Source organism: Mobula hypostoma, chromosome 8, assembly GCF_963921235.1.
Source record: "Mobula hypostoma chromosome 8, sMobHyp1.1, whole genome shotgun sequence".
NCBI lineage: Eukaryota > Metazoa > Chordata > Chondrichthyes > Myliobatiformes > Myliobatidae > Mobula > Mobula hypostoma.
Genome location: NC_086104.1, coordinates 693,865 through 714,531, shown reverse-complemented (window position 1 = coordinate 714,531; position 20,667 = coordinate 693,865). Strand labels below are relative to the sequence as shown.

The following is a 20,667-nucleotide window of genomic DNA, read 5'->3' as shown; positions in this document are numbered from 1 at the left end:
TATGGGACACGTGTTTTGTTTTTACACAGGGTGGTGTGTACCTCAAATATGCTGCTGAGGGTGTCCATGAAGGCAGACACAATGAGGGCATGAGGGAGACTCTTGGATGGTCAGCAATGTGCAGGGAAGAGGGAATGTGGACTTTTGTTGACAGAAGTGATTACTTTAGTTTGGTAACAGTTTCATGAGGTGTATTTTGGTTTATTATGTACAAGGCAAAATAAGAGCATTTGAATGCCATTTGCCTATACAGTTCATTGTTCCTTCACATCAGTGATTTGAAGTAAAACAAGGGAGGACAATACTGTAAAGGGCTAGAGTTACAGAGAAAGTGCAGGCAGATAAAAAGCATTTATTGGTATTGTTAAGATTGAAGGACTGTAGAGAAAATTTAAAAGGATATTGCCAGGACTTGAGGACCTGAGACTAGCGAAAGATTGAATAGGCTAGAACTTTGTTCAGTGATTCAGATTTCTGGATCATTGGGACCTTTTCGGGGGCAGGCGGGACCTGTACAAAAGGGGCAGATTGCACTTGAATCGGAGGGGGACTGGCTGGTTTACTGGAGCCGTTGGGAGTGGTTTAAACTAATATGGCAGGGGGATGGGAACCAGGATGATAGAGCTGGGGGTGAGCCAGCAGGTTCACAAGTAGATGATGGGAGTAACATGAATGTAAGTAAGGACGAGCCAATGATTGGGTACAAATACAGACAGAGCAAAGAGTTAAATTGTACCACAGAGGTAAAATTCAAAAGGGCGAAGAATGAAGGACTGAAGGTGCTGTATTTAAATGCGCGTAAGGTTGACAAATTTGTGGTGCAATGATAGATTGGTCGGTATAATATTGTGGGCATCACTGAGTTCTGGCTGAAAGAAGGCCATAGCTGGGAGCTTATTATCAAAGGATATATTTTGTATCGAAAGGACAGGCAGGAAGGCATAGGTGGTGGTGCGGCTCTGTTGGTAAGAGATGGAATTACATATCTAGAAAGAGGTGACATAGGGTCAGAGAATGTTGAATCTTTGTGGCTGGAGTTAAGTCATTGCAAGGGTGAAAAAAAAATTATGGGAATCATATACAGGCCTCCAAATAGTAGCCAAGATGTGGGGTTGAGATTGCAAAGGGAAAAAGCATGTAATAAGGGTAATGACACAATTCAAATGGGAGACTTCAATATGCTGGGGATTGGGAAAATCAGGTTGGCATTGGATTGCAAGAGAGGGAGTTTGTTTAATGCCTGCAAGATGGCTTTTTAGAGCAGCTTGTGTTTGAGCCTACTCGGGCAAAAGCTATCTTAGATTGGGTGTTGTGTAATAACACAGATTTTATCAGGGAGATAAGAGTAAAGGAACCCTTAGGAAGCAGTGATCATAATATGATTGAATTCATACTGCAATTTGAGAGTGAGAAGATGTATCAGTATTGCAATGGATTAAGGGGAATTACACAGGTATGAGAGAGGAGCTTGCCCAGGTGGATTGGAGGAGGATACTAGTGGGGATGATGGCAGAGCAGAGATGGCTTAAGTTTCTGGGAATAGTTCACAAAGTGAAGGACAGATACAGTCTCTATAAAAAGTATTCACCCCTCCTCAGATGTTTTCATGTTTTATTGTTTTAGAACATTGAATCGCAGTGGATTTAATTTGCCTTTTATGACGCTGATCTACAGAAAAATATTGTTTTGTGTCAAAGTGAAAACAAATCTCTACAAAGTGATCTAAATTAATTACAAATATAAAAAACAAAATAATTGATTGCATAAGTATTTGCTCCCTTTAATATGACACACCAAATCATCACTGCTGTAGCTAGTTGGTTTTAGAAGTCACATAATTAGTTAAATATAGATCACCGGTGTGCAGGCAAGGTGTTTCAATTGATTGTAGTAAAAATACATCTGTATCGGAAAGGTCCAACTGCTGGCAAAAACTACACCATGAATACAAAAGAACACTCCAAGCAACTCCATGAAAAGGTTATTGAAAAGCACAAGTCAGGAGATGGACACAAGAACATTTCCAAGTCACTGATTATCCTCTGGAGTACAGTTACGTCAATCATCAAGAAATGGAAAGAATACGGCACAGCTGTAAATCTGCCTAGAGAAGGCTGTCCTCGAAAACAGAGTGACCCTGCAAGAAGGGGGCTAGTGAGTGAGACCACCAAGAGACCTAAGACAACTCTGGAGGAGTTACAAGTTTCAATGCCTGAGATGGGAGAGACTGTGCATACAACAACTGTTGCCCAGGTGCTTCATCAGTCACAGCTTTATGAAAGTGTGACAAAGAGAAAGCCACTGTTGGAAGAATCTCACATGAAATCTCAGGTAGTTTGCCAGAAGACACATGGGAGACTCTGAAATCACCTGGAAGAAGGTTCTATGGTCTGATGAAACCAAAAATGAACTTCCTGGCCATCAGACTAAATGCAATGTTTGGTGTACACCAAATACCACACATCATCAAAAGTATACCATCCCTACCATATACCATCTCAATCTAAATGAGAATTTGTGTCTGGACTTGAAAAGGACTGCTCCCTCACAAACCCCATGCAATCTGACAGAGCTTGAGTAGTTTTGTAAAGAAGAATGGAGAAAGATTGCAGTGTCCAGATATGCAAAGCTGATAGAGACCTATCCACACAGCCTCAAGGTTGTAATTGCTGCCAAAGGTGCATCTGCTAAATACTGACTTGAAGGGGATGAATATTGATGCAATCAATTACTTTGTGTTTTATATTTGTAATTAATTTAGATCTCTTTCTAGAGATCTGTTTTCACATGAAAGAGTCTTTATCTGTTGATCAGTGTCAAAAAAGCCAAATTAAATCAGCTGTGATTCAATGTTGTAAAACAATGAAACATGAAAACGTCCAAAGGGGGGTGAATACTTTTTATAGGCACTGTACTTGTATGTCCCACAGAAGTTGCTCTCAAATAGCAGGGGTAGGCAACTGTGGCTGACAAGGGTAGTTAAGGACAGCAAGGAAAGGGCATAAAAGGTAGCAAAAGTAAGTGGGAAGTTGGATGACTGGGAAATTTTTTTAATCCAGCAGAAGGCAACTAAAAAAGTTACACAAGAAGGGAAAGGAGGTAGTAGTGGGAGAGAAAGAAATGCCAGATGAACTTAATGGGTACTTTGCTTCAGTCTTTACTGTGTAAGACACTAGCTGTATGCCAGCTGTCCCTCAGTGTCAGGGAGCAGAAGTGAGTGCCATTGCTATTACAAAGGGAAAAGTTCTGGGCACACCCAAAGGTTTGAAAGTGGATAAGTCATCTGGACTAGATGAACTACATCCCAGGGTCCTGAGACAGGTTGCTGAAGAGATAAAAGATGCATTGGTCATGATCTTCCAAGAATCACTTGTTTCTGGCATGGTCCTGGAGGACTGGAAAATTGCAAATGTCACTCCACTCTTTAAGAAGAGAAGAAGACAAAAGAGAGGAAGCCACTTAGCCCAACCTCAGTGGCTGGGAAAGTGTTGGTGTCTATTATTCAGGATGAGGTTTCAGGATACTTGGAGACTAATGATAAAATAAGTCAGTGAGCATGGTTTCTGTAAAGGATAGTCTTGCTAGGATTCTATTAGGATTCTCTGAGGAAGTAACAAGCAGGGTGGACAAAGAAGAGGCAGTGGATGTCACTTACTTGGATTTTCAGAAGGTGCTTGGTAAGGTGCCACACATGAGGCTGCTTAACAAGATAAAATGCTATGGTGTTACCGGAAAGATACTGGCATGGATAGAGGAATGGCTGACAGGCAGGAGGCAGTGAGTGGGAACAAAGGGGGCCTTTTCTGGTTGTCTGCTGGTGACTAATGGTGTTCCTCAGGGATCAGTACTGGGACTGTGCTTTTCACATTGTTGTCAGGGATTTAGATAATGGAATTGATGGCTTTGTGGCAAAGTTTGCAGATGATTCAAAAATAGGTGGAGGGGTAGGTAGTGCTGAGGAAGCAATGTGATTGTAGCAGAACTTGGACAAACTGGAAGAATGGACAAAAGTGGCAGATGAATTACAGTGCTGAGAAATGTATGATAATGTATTTTGGTAAAAGGAACAGAAGTGCAGACTATTATCTAAATGGGAGAAGGTTCAAATATCAGAGGTAAAGAGGGACTTAGGAATCCTCGTGCAAGACTCCCAGAAGGTTAATTTACAGATAATGCTGAAGCTTTAGAAGACACTAGTCAGGCTGCACTTGGAGTATTGTCAACAGTTTTGGGCCCTATATCTCAGCAAGGATGTGTTGTCATTGGAGAGAGAACAGTGGAGGTTTATGAGGATTATTCCAGGAATGAAGGGGTTAACATTTGAGGTGGTTCTGGCAGCTTTGGGCCAGTACTCACTGGAATTTAAAATGCCGGGGGGGGGGCACCACAGATGCTGCCTGACCTGCTGAGTTCCTCCAACATCTTGTGTCTTGGGCAAGCAGCTTCCTCCTGATCATCTACGACCATATGACCTGTATACGGTACAAGCATTCAATCCCTGAGAAGGGGGGAGTTTAAATATTGCATGGCCCCTAACGACTGGATACTCAATACCACCCAATGTCTAGTCCCAGCAAGTCGAACCCTGGTCCAACACTGACTCTGGGAAGATCAGTTACCTGCTGTACTTGTGCTGACATTGTGTTGTGGGGAGATGAACATGAAGGCAGTCTTCGCAGTAACCTAGGGAACAAAAGACAGCGTAAAATCAGTGACCAAGGGAAAAAAGGGCAGGGTAAAGTCAGTGACCGAGGAAACACAAGACAGCGTAAAATCAGTGACCGAGGGGACAAAAGACAGCATAAAATCAGTGACCGAGGGAACAAAAGACAATGTAAAGTCAGTGACCAAGGGAACACAAGACAGCGTAAAGTCAGTGACCGAGGGGACGAAAGACAGTGTAAAATCAGTGACCGTGGGAACAAAAGACAGTGTAAAGTCAGTGACCAAGGGAACACAAAACAGCGTAAAATCAGTGACCGAGGGAACACAAGACAGCGTAAAATCAGTGACCGAGGGTACAAGACAGCGTAAAATCAGTGACCGAGGGAACAAGACAGCGTAAAATCAGTAACCGAGGGACCAAAAGACAGCGTAAAATCAGTGACCGAGAGAACAAAAGACAGTGTAAAGTCAGTGACCAAGGGAACAAAAGACAGCGTAAAATCAGTAACCGAGGGAACAAAGGACAGTGTAAAATCAGTGACCAAGGGTACAAAAGACAGCGTAAAATCAATGACCGAGGGAACAAAGGACAGTGTAAAATCAGTGACAGAGGGAACACAGGACAGTGTAAAATCAGTGACCAAGGGAACAAAAGACAGCGTAAAATCTGTGACCGGGGGAACAAAAGACAGCGTAAAATCAGTGACCAATGGTACAAAAGACAGTGTAAAATCAGTGACCAAGGGTACAAAAGACAGTGTAAATTCAGTGACTGAGGGGACAAAAGGCAGCCTAAAATCAGTCACTGAGGGGACAAAGGACAGCGTAAAATCTGTGACCGAGGGAACAAAAGACAGCGTAAAATCAGTGACCGAGGGGACAAATACCAGCGTCAAATCAGTGACCAAGGGAACAGAAGACAGCGTCAAATCACTGACGAAGGGAACAAAAGACAGTATAAAATCAGTAACCGCGGGAACAAATGACAGCGTAAAATCAGTAACCGAGGGGACAAAGGACGGTGTAAAATCAGTAACCGAGGGAACAAAGGACAGTGTAAAATCAGTAACCGAGGGAACAAAGGAGAGTGTAAAATCAGTGACCAAGGGAACAAAAGACAGCGTAAAATCAGTGACTGAGGGAACAAAGGACAGCGTAAAATCAGTGACCGAGGGGACAAAAGACAGCGTAAAATCAGTGACCGAGGGAACAAAAGACAGCGTAAAATCAGTGACTGAGGGAACAAAAGACAGCGTAAAATCAGTGACCGAGGGAACAAGAGACAGTGTAAAATCAGTGACCAAGGGGACAAGAGACAGCGTAAAATCTGTGACCGAGGGAACAAAAGACAGCATAAAATCAGTGACCGAGGGGACAAAAGACAGCCTAAAATCAGTGACCAAGGGTACAAAAGACAGCGTAAAATCAATGACAGAGGGAACAAAGAACAGTGTAAAATCAGTAACCGAGGGAACACAAGACAGCGTAAAATCAGTAACCGAGGGACCAAAAGACAGCGTAAAATCAGTGACCGAGAGAACAAAAGACAGTGTAAAGTCAGTGACCAAGGGAACAAAAGACAGCGTAAAATCAGTAACCGAGGGAACAAAGGACAGTGTAAAATCAGTGACCAAGGGTACAAAAGACAGCGTAAAATCAATGACCGAGGGAACAAAGGACAGTGTAAAATCAGTGACAGAGGGAACACAGGACAGTGTAAAATCAGTGACCAAGGGAACAAAAGACAGCGTAAAATCTGTGACCGGGGGAACAAAAGACAGCGTAAAATCAGTGACCAATGGTACAAAAGACAGTGTAAAATCAGTGACCAAGGGTACAAAAGACAGTGTAAATTCAGTGACTGAGGGGACAAAAGGCAGCCTAAAATCAGTCACTGAGGGGACAAAGGACAGCGTAAAATCTGTGACCGAGGGAACAAAAGACAGCGTAAAATCAGTGACCGAGGGGACAAATACCAGCGTCAAATCAGTGACCAAGGGAACAGAAGACAGCGTCAAATCACTGACGAAGGGAACAAAAGACAGTATAAAATCAGTAACCGCGGGAACAAATGACAGCGTAAAATCAGTAACCGAGGGGACAAAGGACGGTGTAAAATCAGTAACCGAGGGAACAAAGGACAGTGTAAAATCAGTAACCGAGGGAACAAAGGAGAGTGTAAAATCAGTGACCAAGGGAACAAAAGACAGCGTAAAATCAGTGACTGAGGGAACAAAGGACAGCGTAAAATCAGTGACCGAGGGGACAAAAGACAGCGTAAAATCAGTGACCGAGGGAACAAAAGACAGCGTAAAATCAGTGACTGAGGGAACAAAAGACAGCGTAAAATCAGTGACCGAGGGAACAAGGGACAGTGTAAAATCAGTGACCAAGGGGACAAGAGACAGCGTAAAATCTGTGACCGAGGGAACAAAAGACAGCATAAAATCAGTGACCGAGGGGACAAAAGACAGCCTAAAATCAGTGACCAAGGGTACAAAAGACAGCGTAAAATCAATGACCGAGGGAACAAAGAACAGTGTAAAATCAGTAACCGAGGGAACACAAGACAGCGTAAAATCAGTGACCGAGGGAACAAAAGACAGCGTAAAATCGGTGACCGAGGGAACACAAGACAGCATAAAATCAGTGACCGAGGGAACAAAAGACAGCGTAAAATCGGTGACCGAGGGAACAAAAGACAGCATAAAATCAGTGACCGAGGGAAAAAAAGACAGCGTAAAATCAGTGACCGAGGGGACAAATACCAGCGTCAAATCAGTGACCAAGGGAACAGAAGACAGCGTCAAATCACTGACGAAGGGAACAAAAAACAGTATAAAATCAGTAACCGAGGGGACAAAGGACGGTGTAAAATCAGTAACCGAGGGAACAAAGGAGAGTGTAAAATCAATGACCAAGGGAACAAAAGACAGCGTAAAATCAGTGACCGAGGGAACAAAGGACAGTGTAAAATCAGTGACCGAGGGTAAAAAAGATAGCGTAAAATCAGTGACCGAGGGGACAAAGGACAGTGTAAAATCAGTGACCAAGGGTACAAAAGACAGCGTAAAATCAATGACCGAGGGAACAAAGGACAGTGTAAAATCAGTGACCGAGGGGACAAAAGACAGCGTTAAATCAGTGACCGAGGGGACAAAAGACAACATCAAATCAGTGACCAAAGGAACAGAAGACAGCGTCAAATCACTGACGAAGGGAACAAAAGACAGTATAAAATCAGTAACCGAGGGAACAAATGACAGCGTAAAATCAGTAACCAAGGGGACAAAGGACGGTGTAAAATCAGTAACCGAGGGAACAAAGGAGAGTGTAAAATCAGTGACCGAGGGAACAAAAGACAGAGTAAAATCAGTGACCGAGGGAACACAAGATAGCGTAAAATCAGTGACCGAGGGAACACAAGATAGCGTAAAATTAGTGACCGAGGGAACACAAGACAGCGTAAAATCAGTAACCAAGGGTACACAAGATAGTGTAAAATCAGTAACCGAGGGAACACCAGACAGCATAAAATCAGTAACCGAGGGAAGAAAAGACAGCATAAAATCAGTGACCGAGGGAACAAAGGACAGCGTAAAATCAGTGACCAAGGGAACAAAAGACAGCGTAAAATCAATGACCAAGGGAACAAAAGACAGCGTAAAATCAGTGACCAAGGGAACAAAAGACAGCGTAAAATCAATGACCAAGGGAACAAAAGACAGCGTAAAATCAGTGACCGAGGGAACACAAGACAGCATAAAATCAGTGACCGAGGGAACACAAGACAGTGTAAAATCAGTGACCAAGGGTACACAAGACAGTGTAAAATCAGTAACCGAGGGAACACCAAACAGCATAAAATCAGTAACCGAGGGAACAAAAGACAGCGTAAATCAGTGACCAAGGGAACAAAAGACAGTGTAAAATCAGTGACCAAGGGAACAAAAGACAGCATAAAATCAGTGACCAAGGGAACAAAAGACAGTGTAAAATCAATGACAGAGGGAACACAGGACAGTGTAAAATCAGTGACCGAGGGGACAAAAGACAGCATCAAATCAGTGACCAAGGGAACAGAAGACAGCGTCAAATCACTGACGAAGGGAACAAAAGACAGTATAAAATCAGTAACCGAGGGAACAAATGACAGCGTAAAATCAGTAACCAAGGGGACAAAGGACGGTGTAAAATCAGTAACCGAGGGAACAAAGGAGAGTGTAAAATCAGTGACCGAGGGAACAAAAGACAGCGTAAAATCAGTGACCGAGGGAACACAAGATAGTGTAAAATCAGTGACCGAGGGAACACAAGATAGCGTAAAATTAGTGACCGAGGGAACACAAGACAGCGTAAAATCAGTAACCAAGAGTACACAAGATAGTGTAAAATCAGTAACCGAGGGAACACCAGACAGCATAAAATCAGTAACCGAGGGAAGAAAAGACAGCATAAAATCAGTGACCGAGGGAACAAAGGACAGCGTAAAATCAGTGACCAAGGGAACAAAAGACAGCGTAAAATCAATGACCAAGGGAACAAAAGACAGCGTAAAATCAGTGACCAAGGGAACAAAAGACAGCGTAAAATCAATGACCAAGGGAACAAAAGACAGCGTAAAATCAATAACAGAGGGAACACAGGACAGTGTAAAATCAGTGACCGAGGGAACAAAAGACAGTGTAAAATCAATGACAGAGGGAACACAGGACAGTGTAAAATCAGTGACTGAGGAGACAAAAGACAGCGTAAAATCAGTGACCGAGGGAACACAAGACAGTGTAAAATCAGTGACCGAGGGTACACAAGACAGCGTAAAATCAGTAACCGAGGGAACACCAGACAGCATAAAATCAGTAACCGAGGGAACAAAAGACAGCGTAAATCAGTGACCAAGGGAACAAAAGACAGCGTAAAATCAGTGACCAAGGGAACAAAAGACAGTGTAAAATCAGTGACCAAGGGAACAAAAGACAGCGTAAAATCAATAACAGAGGGAACACAGGACAGTGTAAAATCAGTGACCGAGGGAACAAAAGACAGTGTAAAATCAATGACAGAGGGAACACAGGACAGTGTAAAATCAGTGACCGAGGAGACAAAAGACAGCGTAAAATCAGTGACCGAGGGAACACAAGACAGTGTAAAATCAGTAACCGAGGGAACAAAAGACAGCGTAAATCAGTGACCAAGGGAACAAAAGACAGCGTAAAATCAGTGACCAAGGGAACAAAAGACAGTGTAAAATCAGTGACCAAGGGAACAAAAGACAGCATAAAATCAGTGACCAAGGGAACAAAAGACAGTGTAAAATCAATGACAGAGGGAACACAGGACAGTGTAAAATCAGTGACCGAGGGCACAAAGGACAGCGTAAAATCAGTGACCGATGGGACAAAGGACAGCGTAAAATCAGTGACCGAGGGAACAAAAGACAGCATAAAATCAGTGACCAAGGGAACAAAAGACAGCGTAAAATCAATGACAGAGGGAACACAGGACAGTGTAAAATCAATGACAGAGGGAACACAGGACAGTGTAAAATCAATAACAGAGGGAACACAGGACAGTGTAAAATCAGTGACCGAGGGAATAAAAGACAGTGTAAAATCAATGACAGAGGGAACACAGGACAGTGTAAAATCAGTGACCGAGGGGACAAAGGACAGCGTAAAATCAGTGACCGAGGGGACAAAGGACAGCATAAAATCAGTGACCGAGGGAACAAAAGACAGCATAAAATCAGTGACCGAGGGAACAAAGGACAGTGTAAAATCAGTGACTGAGGGAACAAAGGACAGTGTAAAATCAGTGACCGAGGGAACAAAGGACAGCGTAAAATCAGTGACCGAGGGGACAAGAGACAGCGTAAGATCAGTGACTGAGGGGACAAAAGACAATGTAAAATCAGTGACCAAGGGTACAAAAGACAGTGTAAAATCAGTGACTGAGGGGACAAAAGACAGCGTAAAATCAGTGACAGAGGGGACAAAAGACAGTGTAAAATCAGTGACAGAGGGAACAGAAGACAGTGTAAAATCAGTGAAGAACTAAATGGCAGTGGCCAGCAGCAATGTTCCCTCTAATTTTTAGTAGTCAGTGTACACAAAAATATTATGTTGTGCACATTTTTTCCTGTGACAAAAGTAAATGCGCACTGAATGCACACTTGGCACAGTTTATGCAGGTTTACAAAATATTTGACATAAACTGTACAAAATAACAACAAATTAACATACATATTTAAGGTCCTCGGTTATTTTTTTCTCTCTCCTGTCTTTGGCATTTACCCATTCTTTGTAAACTCTATCTAGACTAATAGAACTTCCATCCAATTGATAACTTTTGATTCTTATTAACATATCCAAATGACATTCACCTAAACGGTTTCTCAGCTTGTTTTTGAGTTGATTCATTAGGCTAAAAGTCCGCTCACAGTCCAGACTTGATGCAAGAAAGGTTCCCCCAATGTCCATTCAAATGTGCAAGGTCGCATAACTGTTCATTTTGAAGTACAAGTGCCACCATTTGAGCAAAGTTTGAAATCAGTTTGGATTTAATATTTTCTTGCACAGAAAATCTGAAATCATTAAACTGTCTATTACAATATTTTCAGCTAGAAAATTACGATATTTTAGACATAAGGCATTAACTTGTTCATCGCCAAATGTGAAGTCCCAATCTGCAATTGCGGAGAAATGAAAAGCTGACCATTCTTGTACCTCATCTTCAGGAAACCTTTCTTCTAAATGAACACAACGACTACTTATAAAAGTCAACAGTGAACTTGTATCTACTGTGACATTTTCTTCATGTTGTTCGCTTAGCAAAACTTTAACTTTGTCACTCCACGAAATATTGTCTCCCAGATACTGCTTTCTTATCTTGTTAATTTTGCCTCGTGCAAAATGAAGTGAATCAATCGGTGTCAGGCCACGCTTTTGCAAAATCTTGCACAGTGCAGCCAGTTCATCAAAGACATCACTTAAAACCTGTAAAGCTACTTTGTATGTGATGTTTATCAATTTCCTGTGACAGTAATTAGCCGCAGGGTCATTTGACTGATCTTTTTCCATAAAAGCTTAGTAAGCTATCTACAGGATTTGAAACAGATCTTTGTAAACTTTACGATATGAACACTGTCCGCCAAAGATGGCTGCCGCTGTGATGCAGCTGTACAAACCGGAACAGAAAGGTGAGGTGACGTAAATTAGTGACGTGCATTGTGGTATTTGAAAACCGACTACCTAGGTAACAGAAACAGTTAGCTCAAAGACTTTCAATAAGTATAATTATTAATTACTACACTATTTTAGGTAACTAACCTTTTGTGTGCACATTAATTTTCTTTGTGCGCTGGTTGGAAAACGTGTGCGCGCACAGAGCTTAGAAGGAACATAGGGCAGGCGAGCAACAGAACTGCACCAGTAAAGTGATTTGGCAGTATTCCAGGAATTGACTACTTGTCTCTCTCCCAAGCTCAAAATCTCAACTGTTTATTCCCCTGCATTGATGCTGCCTGACCTGCTGAGTTCCTCCAATATTCTTAGTGTATTGCTCAAGAGCTATTAAAAAATGATATGCTGTCATTGGAGAGGGTTCAGAAGAGGTTCATGAGAATTATCCCTGGAATGAAAGGGTTAATTTATGGGGAGTATTTGATGGCTCTGGGCCTGTACTCACTCGAGTTCAGAACAATGGGGGGGGGGGGAATCTCAATGAAACTATCGAATGTTGAAAGGCATAGCTAGGATGGATGTTTCCAACAGTGGGGGAGCCCAAGACCAGAGGACACAGCCTCAAATAGAGGAATGCCCATTTAAAACGGAGATGAAGAGGAATTTCTTTAGCCAGAGAACAGTGAAGCTGTGGAATTCATTGCCACAGATGACTGTGGAGGCTAAGCCATTGGGTATATTTGAAGCAGAGATTGAAAGGTTCCTGATTAGTCAGGGTGTCAAAGATTAGAGGGGAAGGCAAGAGAATGGGATTGAGAGGGATAAAGAATCAGCCATGATGGAATGGCGGAGGAGGCTCACTGGCCAACTGCTCTCATTCTGCTCCTATGTCTGATGGTCTTGACATCTAAAAGTTCCAGAATCTGCAAAGCTCGTATCTGTGCAGACCAAACTTTTTTTGGCAATCACGATAGGATAACCCAACCATTCCAGGATTTAGCCTGGGGATACACTTTTCCACCATTACCAATGCTATATAGACAGCAGGTGTGATCTGGTGCAACAAGCAATCAGGGAGGAACTCAGTGGGTCGAGCAGCATTGGTAGGGTGGGGGGGGGAGGAATTGCCGGCGTTTCAGATCAAGACTGAGTGGAGAGAGAAAGGATAGCTGGCATTCAGAGACCATAGACACTCGGTACATCCGGTCTACTCCACTTTTCCATCGTACACCATTCTCCTGCCTTCTCCCTTTCATCTTTAAAGCACTGACTAATCAAGAACTTATTAAACTTCACTTCAAATATACGCAAAGACTTGCCCTCCACAGCCGCCTGTGGCAATGAATTCCACAGACTCACAACCCCTTGGCTCGAGAAATTCCTCCTCATCTCTGTTCTAAAGGGACATTCCTCTATTCTGAGCTGTGCCAACCTAGGGGATTGGAAACATCCTCTTCACATTCACTCTATCTCGGCTTTTCAGAGAGGGGAGGCTGAACGAAAACCATCTGCGGAAGCAGTTGAGAAAGTGCGAAGGGAAACATGGGGCAAAGGTGGATACAGAGATGGGAAGAAAGCAAGATGGAACCGGTGGGGAGGTCAGAAGAGACTGAAAGTTGGAGACTCTACCGGAGGGAGATGAGCAGGAACGCAAAGGGCTACCAATGCTGGATACTGATGTAAAGGAGCTGAGAAGGTGAGAATGGAGACCATTAGTGGAAAGGCGTATAGCAGATGGAACCAGCTGGGGGAAGGTATCCACTGCGTAATACATGGATAAAAGTAGGAAAGGGTGGAGAACAAAGTTAGTTGTTGGGGCTGGGGAGGGGGCTTGGGAACACAAATAGGAGGAGTGGAGTAATATTAGAAGGGAAGGTGGGGGGACACTAAAGGTAAGGGATCTTGAAAACAGGAGAACTTTACATCGATACAAAGGTAGTCTGTGAGGCAATAAATTGGATTAGGCATTGGCTTTGTGGCAGAAGCCAAAGAGTGGTAGGAGATGGTTGCCTCTCTGACTGGAGGCCTGTGACTAGTGGAGTGCCACAGGGATTGGTGTTGGGTCCGTTATCATCTATATCGACAATCTGGATGATAATGTGGTTAACTGGATCATTTGTTGTTAATGACACCAAGACTGGGCGCGTAGTGGTCAGCGAGGAAGTATCAGAGCTTGTCAAGGGAACTGCACCAGCTAGAAAAATGGCAGATGGAATCTAATGCAGATAAATGTGAGGTGCTGCACTTTGGGAGGACAAACCAGGGCAGGGCATGCAGCGAACGGTAGGGCTCGCGGCCGACGGCAGGGCACACAGCGGACGGCAGGGCTTGGTAGGGCTCTGAGGAGTGTGGTAGGACAAAGGGATCTGGGAATACATGTCCATAATCCACTGAAAGTGGTGCCATAGGCAGATAGGGTTATAGAAAATTTTTGGCACATTGGCCTTCACAAATCAATGTATTGAGTACAGGAGATGGGAGGTTATGTTGAAGTTGTATAAGACGTTGAGGCCTAATTTGGAATATTGTATTAAGTTTTAGTCACCTAACTACAGGAAAGATGTAAACAAGGTTGAAAGAGTACAGAGAAAATTTACAAGGATGTTACCAGGTCTGGAGGAAAGATTGAACAGGTTAGTGTTACATGCTCAAGGAGATCTATTTTTTTCTGAGAATGCTGTAATGGTCTTTTGGGGGTCACCTGATGTGATTTTCCCGCCGATGTGAGGTCACATGATGACATGTGCCCTGTGACTATATAAGAGTCAACTCAGGTGACGCAGTGGGTTTTTTTTGAGTTTGTAGATTTCCAGGTAGAACTTGTTGAGCCTCCATTTCTGTTGTGTGTTTGATTTTGTGATGCAGTTTCATTTTTAAAACGGAAGGTGCGTTCTCTTACAAGATTTGTATTATTGAACTGGAAATTTGTGGCTGGAAGTGCCAATTTACTCAATTCCGACAGTTTTGAAGGGAGAGTGAAGAATTCATCGAAGTGAAGGATCGAGAGAAGTCAGCATCGGGTGGCAGTTTAATAAAAGATCGACCTTGAGTCTTCGTTGAAGAGAACCTGCATCGAGATAACTCTTGCAATAGCGCAATGAGTTCATGCAGAAAGGCTCTCTCTCTCTAAAAGGAAATTAAGGTCAGTCAATTTAAACTGTTTATTTTTGGCATCGGGAATCCTGTGGACAGAACCAGCAGTAAAGGTGTGTCGGTGAAGAAATCGTTCTCCAGAGAAGTCTCTCCCAATTGAATGTGTAAAACTGTTGGACTTTCGAAGTTATCGCTTTAAGAACTATATCTGACTGTATCGCTTTAAGAACTGTTTTCGTATTTAACGCTTTAAGAACCAAAGCCGAGTGGAGTTGGTGAACAACTGCGTACCTGTTAACCTCCGGTTAAAGTTTTCCTTTGTTTTTTTTTCCCTTATCGTTTATATGTGTTTAATAAATGTTTGGTTGTTTTCATAAAACCTGTCTCGATTAATATTCATTGTTGCCGGTTACGTAACATAATTTTGTGTGGGCTCGTCCGGGATATGTTCCAATTTTGAGTTTAAGTGCTGGTAATTGCCATTTTGATTTGGTAAAAGGGAATACCCGATTTCTTTTGGTTTGATTGGTGTGTGTTGTATTCGGCAACAATGGATATTGACGAGTTTTTGAAGACGCCTGACTCGGGATTTTTAGAGAATGCCAGAAAACCTGTGGTATTGGAGATTGCTAAGAAGTTGTATATTAAAGGAATTATGAGAAATTCTACCAAGGCTTTCATACAAAGGAAAATTGCTGAACATTATATTAATTTAGAATATTTTGAGGAGGAGGTGTTAAAGAAGTTTCCAATGAGTAATTTGGAAATGCAGTTGCATCTTGAACAATTAAAGTTTGAAAGATTTAAAGTGGAAATGAAAGAAAGAGAAGCTGAAAACCAGAGGAAATTTGAGCTAGAGATGGAAAAATTAAGGTCTGGGAATCAGTCTTCTGGTTCTACGAAACAATTTATTGCTAGTTGTGAGGTTGTTTTGGCTCCTCCATTTAGTGAAGCTGATGTGGATGCTTATTTTCAGCATTTCGAAATAGTTGCTCTGAGTTTAAAGTGGCCGAAGGACCAATGGCCAGTGATGTTACCAAGTGTAATTAAAGGCAAGGCACAACAAGTTTATACAGCTTTCAATGCTGAGCAAGCACTGGATTATGATATTGTTAAAGAGAATATATTAAAAGCATACGAGATGGTTCCAGAAGCACATAGAGAAAGATTTAGAAGTTTGAAGAAATCGGTGGAAAAAACTTACGTGGAATTTGCTTATGAGAAATCTGTGTGTTTTGCGAGATGGGTTTCCTCTAAAAATGTGAATGGGGAGTATAGTAAATTGAAAGAGCTGATTTTGCAGGAGGAATTTAAAAGAAGCATTCCTGTTGAATTAAGAACATACTTAAATGAACGGGACACTGCTACATTGCAGGAGATTGCTAAATTGGCTGATGAGTATGTTTTAATTCACAAGAATAAATTTTCTCCAGGTAAATTTTTTAAAAGGAAAACTAACACAGAGAGACAAGGTAAATCAGACATTAAATTTGAAGTTAGTGAGAAAAGTAAGGATGAAGGGAGACATGTGAAGGAAAGACATTTTGGTATTATTTGTAACTATTGTAAGAAAAGAAACCTGGACATGTAGTGGCTAACTGCTTCCGAATGAAACGGCAAGAGAAAGAAGTGGCCCCATATGCTTGTGCGCAGCATTTGAAAAACCTGTAAAACCACAGGGTTTAGAAAATATTAAAGATGTGTCAGAGTCTGACCAAGTTAAGAAGGGATATGAGGCTTTTATAACAGAAGGATTTGTATCCTTGAAAGAAGGATCCAATGCAGTACCGATAAGGATACTTAGAGGTACTGGAGCTTCACAATCACTAATATTAGATAGTGTGTTAAGGTTTAGTGATGAGTCTGACATTGGTGAGGTAAATTATATAAGAGGAGTAGGGAGTGCCCTTATGCCAGTACATTTACATAGAGTAAATTTAAGGTCAGGATTAGTTACAGGGGTTGTTAAAGTAGGACTACAATCCAGTTTACCTGTGAATGATGTTTCTCTTTTGTTAGGGAATGATTTAGCAGGTGGCAAGTTTTTCCTGAAGTGCATTTGACAATAAATTCAAATTCTGAGGAACCATAGAGGGATTCTAACACAGATTCTTCCTGTGTTGTAACAAGAGCTATGGTTAAAAAGACTGATGTAAAGGATGAGGTTGTTACCCATGACAGTTCAAATCAAGATTCGAATTTTGAGGATGTATCAGAAACTTTCTTACCCACCTTATTTGATCAGGATTTTGATGGTAAGTCAGATCAGGAAGATTTGTCTTTATCTCGGAAGGAGATGATAGCAGAGCAGGGTAGGGATCCCGAGATAATTAAATTAAAAGAACAAGCTCTTCCAAATAGTGAAATTGGAAAAGTACCAGTTGGATATTATTTTGAAAAGGGGGTATTAATGAGAAAGTGGAGATCGCCTACAATTCCCGCTAGTGAGGAATGGGAAGTTAATATCAGGTTGTTGTTCCTAAAATTTACCGAAATGAGATTTTGACTATGGCTCTTAGTATTCCTTTGGGTGGTCATTTAGGGGTAAATAAAACTATGAACTAAGTTTCTAAACATTTTTATTGGCCTAGTTTAAGACAAGATGTGGCAACATTTTGTAGAACGTGTCATTCATGTCAAATTGTTGGTAAACCTAATCAGGTTACTCCAGTGGCTCCACTGCAACCAATTCCTGTATTTGGCGAGCCACATTATAGAAACATAGAAACATAGAAAATAGGTGCAGGAGTAGGCCATTCGGCCCTTCGAGCCTGCACCGCCATTTATTATGATCATGGCTGATCATCCAACTCAGAACCCCACCCCAGCCTTCCCTCCATACCCCCTGACCCCCGTAGCCACAAGGGCCATATCTAACTCCCTCTTAAATATAGCCAATGAACTGGCCTCAACTGTTTCCTGTGGCAGAGAATTCCACAGATTCACCACTCTCTGTGTGAAGAAATTTTTCCTAATCTCGGTCCTAAAAGGCTTCCCCTCTATCCTCAAACTGTGGCCCCTCATTCTGGACTTCCCCAACATCGGGAACAATCTTCCTGCATCTAGCCTGTCCAATCCCTTTAGGATTTTATACGTTTCAATCAGATCCCCCCCCCTCAATCTTCTAAATTCCAACGAGTACAAGCCCAGTTCATCCAGTCTTTCTTCATATGAAAGTCCTGCCATCCCAGGAATCAACCTGGTGAACCTTCTTTGTACTCCCTCTATGGCAAGGATGTCTTTCCTCAGATTAGGGGACCAAAACTGCACACAATACTCCAGGTGTGGTCTCACCAAGGCCTTGTACAACTGCAGTAGTACCTCCCTGCTCCTGTACTCGAATCCTCTTGCTATAAATGCCAGCATACCATTCGCCTTTTTCACCGCCTGCTGTACCTGCATGCCCGCTTTCAATGACTGGTGTATAATGACACCCAGGTCTCGTTGCACCTCCCCTTTTCCTAATCGGCCACCATTCAGATAATAATCTGTTTTCCTATTTTTGCCACCAAAGTGGATAACTTCACATTTATCCACATTAAATTGCATCTGCCATGAATTTGCCCACTCACCCAACCTATCCAAGTCACCCTGCATCCTCTTAGCATCCTCCTCACAGCTAACACTGCCACCCAGCTTCGTGTCATCCGCAAACTTGGAGATGCTGCATTCAATTCCCTCATCCAAGTCATTAATATATATTGTAAACAACTGGGGTCCCAGCACTGAGCCTTGCGGTACCCCACTAGTCACCGCCTGCCATTCTGAAAAGGTCCCGTTTATTCCCACTCTTTGCTTCCTGTCTGCTAAACAATTCTCCACCCACACCAATACCTTACCCCCAATACCGTGTGCTTTAAGTTTGCATACTAATCTCCTGTGTGGGACCTTGTCAAAAGCCTTTTGAAAATCCAAATATACCACATCCACTGGTTCTCCCCTATCCACTCTACTAGTTACATCCTCAAAAAATTCTATGAGATTCGTCAGACATGATTTTCCTTTCACAAATCCATGCTGACTTTGTCCATTGATTTCACCACTTTCCAAATGTGCTGTTACCACATCCTTGATAACTGACTCCAGCAGTTTCCCCACCACCGACGTTAGGCTAACCGGTCTATAATTTTCCGGTTTCTCTCTCTCTCCTTTTTTAAAAAGTGGGGTTACATTAGCCACCCTCCAATCCTCAGGAACTAGTCCAGAATCTAACGAGTTTTGAAAAATTATCACTAATGCATCCACTATTTCTTGGGCTACTTCCTTAAGCACTCTAGGACGCAGACCATCTGGCCCTGGGGATTTATCTGCCTTCAATCCCTTCAATTTACCTAACACCACTTCCCTACTAACATGTATTTCGCTCAGTTCCTCCATCTCACTGGACCCTCTGTCCCCTATTATTTCTGGAAGATTATTTATGTCCTCCTTAGTGAAGACAGAACCAAAGTTATGAAAGAGAAGTGGCTACTATGACTGTTGTGATTAATAATGAGTCTGATCTTGATGAAAATTTACTAGAGGATTCATCTGAAACTCATTCTAACCCAACATTATTTCAGCCAGATTGCCAAATTCAAAAATTCTGGAAAACATTGATGAAAAATTAGCTCATTTACAGCTGGAACAGAGAGAACAGATGCAACAGTTAATTTTTAAATATAGAGATTTATTTCTAGACGTCCCTAGAAGAACCACCGTAGCTACACATGATGTAGATGTGGGAGATGCAAAACCCATAAAACAACATCCGTATCGAATGAACAGGGAAAAATGTGAACTTGCTGAACAGGAAATTAAGTACATATTAGAAAATGATATTAGACATTCTAATTCGAATTGGAGTTTACCGTGTGTTATGGTGCCTAAACCAGACAACAGTATTAGGTTTTGTACAGATTACAGAAAAGTGAATGCTGTGACAAAGATCGATGCATATCCAATCCCTAGAGTAGATGATTGTGTGGATAAAGTTGGACAGGCCAAATTCCGTACAAAAATTGATTTGTTAAAAGGTTATTGGTGTGTTCCATTGACGAACAGAGATAGAGAGATTTCAGCATTTGTAACCCCATCTGGGTTATATGAATATAATGTTCTTCCATTTGGGATGAAGAATGCCCCAAGTACTTTTCAGAGGATGATTAATAGCGTGATTCAGGGGTTAGAAGATACAGATGCCTATATTGATGATCTGGTTACAGGGAATAATATGTGGAAAGCACATATTGCGACGGTGGAGAAATTATTTGAGAGACTTTCAAAAGCTAATTTAACTATTAACTTATCCAAAAGTGAATTTGGCCATGCCACAGTGACTTACCTTGGTTATGTTGTGGGTCAGGGGAAGTTAGCACCTGTTCAAGCAAAAGTTCAGGCAATTTTGGAAGTATCCACTCCCACTGGTAGAAAAACCCTCAGAAGATTCTTGGGTATGGTGGGATATTACAGAAAATTTTGTAAGGATTTTGCAAACATTGCTCTTCCATTAACTAATCTCTTAAAGAAAAATTAGAAGTTTGTTTGGACAGAGTCTTGTCAGGAGGCATTTGATAAATTGAAAGCTATAATATGTAGTCAACCTGTACTTAAATCTCCTGACTTTGAAAAACCATTTTTGTTAGCTGTAGATGCTAGTGATGAAGCTGCAGGAGCAGTGTTGCTTCAAAAAGATGATGGTGATTAAGTTGATCGTCCAGCAGCTTATTTTTCTAAGAAATTTAATGCC

At 42.0% G+C, this 20,667-nt stretch overlaps 1 protein-coding gene across 3 annotated transcripts in view; it reads right to left on the bottom strand.

Moving 5' to 3' along the window:
- The window catches only part of LOC134350321 (translocating chain-associated membrane protein 2-like), an 89,619-nt gene that overhangs the window by 56,653 nt on the left and 12,299 nt on the right, over nt 1-20,667 (bottom strand). For 2 of the 3 annotated variants that reach the window (XM_063055370.1, XM_063055369.1), the window contains exon 2: nt 4,620-4,683. In XM_063055370.1, the coding sequence (XP_062911440.1) occupies nt 4,620-4,683 (64 nt within the window). Of the gene's footprint in view, nt 1-4,402; nt 4,473-4,619; nt 4,684-20,667 lie in introns of those variants that run through there. The other variant, XM_063055371.1, reaches the window with a different exon arrangement.